This window comes from Dermacentor silvarum, chromosome 1, assembly GCF_013339745.2.
Source record: "Dermacentor silvarum isolate Dsil-2018 chromosome 1, BIME_Dsil_1.4, whole genome shotgun sequence".
NCBI lineage: Eukaryota > Metazoa > Arthropoda > Arachnida > Ixodida > Ixodidae > Dermacentor > Dermacentor silvarum.
In genome coordinates, this window is record NC_051154.1 from 155,071,264 (window position 1) to 155,074,492 (window position 3,229).

At 49.5% G+C, this 3,229-nt stretch overlaps 1 protein-coding gene across 1 annotated transcript; it reads right to left on the bottom strand.

Annotated features, from left to right (window-relative positions):
• Window positions 1-1,935: 1,935 nt before the first annotated feature.
• Window positions 1,936-2,771, bottom strand: LOC119466559 (uncharacterized). Its single transcript, XM_037727111.2, has 2 exons — window positions 2,724-2,771; window positions 1,936-2,373 (listed from the first exon to the last, which is right to left on the bottom strand). The coding sequence occupies exons 1-2, from the start codon at window positions 2,769-2,771 to the stop codon at window positions 1,936-1,938; spliced, it is 486 nt and encodes a 161-aa protein (XP_037583039.2).
• Window positions 2,772-3,229: the final 458 nt, after the last annotated feature.

The following is a 3,229-nucleotide window of genomic DNA, read 5'->3' on the forward strand; positions in this document are numbered from 1 at the left end:
ATTTCTATAATAAAACAGCGCCTGCTTACAAAGTTGCGCCGTAAATTTCCTTGAATATGACCCACCAACTAGCTCAAACCAATTTACAACCAAATGAAGTCTGCAGATAATGAAAGTCAAGGAAAACATCGGAAAATTACTGCGCTCTTTAAATAGAAATGTAGGAATGATAATCAAATTGGTTATGAAAGTGCAAGAAAAGATAACTTGTAATCAGTGGGAGCCGAACCCACAACCTGCGTACGAAAATAAGTTGCAGGAGTTGCAGCGACACAAGCGCAGTGAGAAGCAGCCGGATATTCTTGAATGAAATGTTGGGAGCGATGAAGAACAAAACTGTGAAATCACTGAGAAAGTCGCCAGCGGATGTAGCGCCCTCTTTGTGATCCTCACGCAACTGCAATGTGTGCAGTGCAACACGCAGATATGGGTAGATGGCGGTGCTGGCGTCAGTGTTGGGGAATGCTGCAGGAGAAAATGGGGTCACTGAACCACATTAGATCGTAAACGTGAGCGCATTTGATCGTAAACGTGAGACAACCAAGACAGCTACAAGAACTACAACTGCGAATGAATGAATAAAACTTTATTTGAAACGGCTCTTCGTCCGTGCCGCCCGCTGCTTCGGTGCCTGCGAGCTATTAGACGCTGCGCCATCTCTAGGGGGAAAAAAGTGCGGCTTAGATGAAGGTTGATATATCCGCCAGCAGATGACGCTTCAGAATTGGCTTGGTAGACTTCGTAGACTTCAGCGGGTAATTCCTAAGGGTATCGTCTGCACCGGTCTGCACCTTTTCGTACGCATTGCGCAAAGAGATAAAACAGTTGAAATACAAGGAGAGATAAACAGCCGTGAGTGTATAATCCATCTGCGTACAACTCGAGTGTAAGAGCCAGAAATCTAGGAAGGTACCAGGAGCAGAGAAGATACGAAGCTGCGCTATTGCGCAATAATACGTAAACACTGCACCTAATGTTAGCAAGCTAGATTAGAAAACAACCTTGAGACCACGCCAGTTAGTTTGGCACTACGTTATGGAGGTGTCATAACATGAGTCGTTGGCGCACTCACGGCCGTCTCTTGAATAAAATGCATAACTATTAGACTTTTGAAGAATCTATTAAGCATTACATTAGTTGCATATCAGGTACACTATAGCGGGGAACAAGTGCACTAGCGTAAATAATTTCTTTAATGTGGAAAATTTAAGAACGACTGAGAAAGAAAAGCCGAAAGAATGCTTGTAAATATGCAATTTTTTTTATCATTGTCCAACCGCATCGACGTTAAATCGTAGTGCCTTCACAAAGGCTGTAGCTGAATCCCTGAAATAAAAGACAACCTTTTCGCTCAGAATTAATTGTGTACGATGAGCTGCGCAGTAAAAGAAGCTTTTAATAAAGCGAAACGCTGTTAAGTTCATTCTTATTGCTCGATGGAGGCTACAAACTAGCTGGTTAAAAAAGACTGAACGTTTGCGACCTAATTTTGTTGCTTGAATAAATATTTCCATTCAGCAAGGCTTGCCATTTCCTGCATGCTCAATTCAATGCGCCACTCTAAATACATTGCAAATTTATTTGTACCATTGAGTCTGAATAACAGGGAGAGAGAAATACTTTTACGTTCGTTGGAAGAGGTTACAGACCTGCCCGAATCAAAGTTCCGACTGCTACTCAGCATTGCGGAACGTGAATGGGAGTAAAATGGAAAAGCTGCCCAATGGCAGCTGGAACGAGCAGTTGTTGTAATTGACCGACCAAACTGAACCAATGGATCATTCACAGAAAAAAAGGCGCGCTCTGCTCTTGTTGTGCCAGGATGTTTATATTTTCTCACGCCCTGAAAACGCTTTCATGTCGTGTGTCACGGACCTACAGAACTGTCAATTCTCGCCACCCATCACGGAATGTAATCAAATCATGGCTTCTTTCTCAGTTGGCGCTGACCGTGTGCGGGATCGCCGTGAGCCTGGCGACCGCCGGGTTCCTCGGTGGCGGCGGCGGGGGCTTCGGCGGTGGAGGCTTCGGCGGCGGGGGCGGACCCTGGAGAGGCGGCGGAGGTGGTTTCGGCGGTGGTGGCGGGCCCTGGAGAGGCGGCGGAGGGTTCGGCGGTGGCGGCGGTGGCCCATGGAGAAGCGGCGGAGGTTTGGGAGGCTTCGGTGGTGGTGGTGGTGGGCCATGGAGGGGCGGCGGTGGCCTCGGAGGTTTCGGCGGAGGCCTCAAGGGCGGCTTCGGAGGTGGCGGCTTTGGAGGCGGCGGCCCGTGGAGGAGCGGTGGCAGTTTTGGAGGCTTCGGTGGCGGCGGTGGCCCATGGAGGGGAGGCGGCGGTGGCGGTTTCGGAGGAGGCGGATGGAGAGTTGGCGGCAGCGGCTTCGGTGGAGGTGGCCGCGGATGGTGGTAAATGTGTTAAGCAGGTGAGTGGAGCAAACAACATTTTTAAGTAAGCCGAAGGAGGCCAGCAAGTTGCGGGCAGCCGAGCATTTTCTTACGGTTGCTTTAAGTAATACAGCTTTCTGAGTGCTGCGCGCAAAAAACTAAAGATCACCTTCCGACAGCCCATTTTCTTCCAAACGGAAACCAGTAGCTTGCACGGCAGCTTCATGGCGGAAAGCGTTCTAAAGATGGATACATTGCTATGCGTATACGAAGAAAATTGGCCATTCAAAAAGAAACGCGAATGAAGAAGACGCTGTCGGTTTACATCACAAAGCCACACTGACCTCTCGTTGGAAAAGAAACGGCCGGTCAGACACGGCTGTCAAGCCCATCGCGAGACGGACACTTCGTCTTACATTTTTACTGACACAAATTGAGGAAGAAGATTGCAAATACTGGCAACGTTTTGCAAGACTCAACTGTAATCGCTCTTCCGCAAAGGCGCAACAACATACGCTTTAATAGCAACGTTGGCATGGGTTTCTTTCAAAGGATCTCTCAACGCCCACTTGCCAGCAGCCGAGACCTCTTCGATTGTGTTCTCCAATTCGACGGAGAAACTAGGTCGGTATGCTGCCATATAGAGGCACCACGTGACGAACGTTTTGATGATGCTCCAGGGTGAGACAAACTGCCGATGGCTCAAGACGTGTGTAAGTCACGCCGGGGGTGGCGCCAAATCGGGCCCGCGGCCGCGCCACCTCCCCCTGATAGGCGCGGAGCGGCTGTCCTCCTTGCAACACGCCGCGTCAGTCGACGGGTTGAAGCAACACTGAAGGCGGCACGAAAT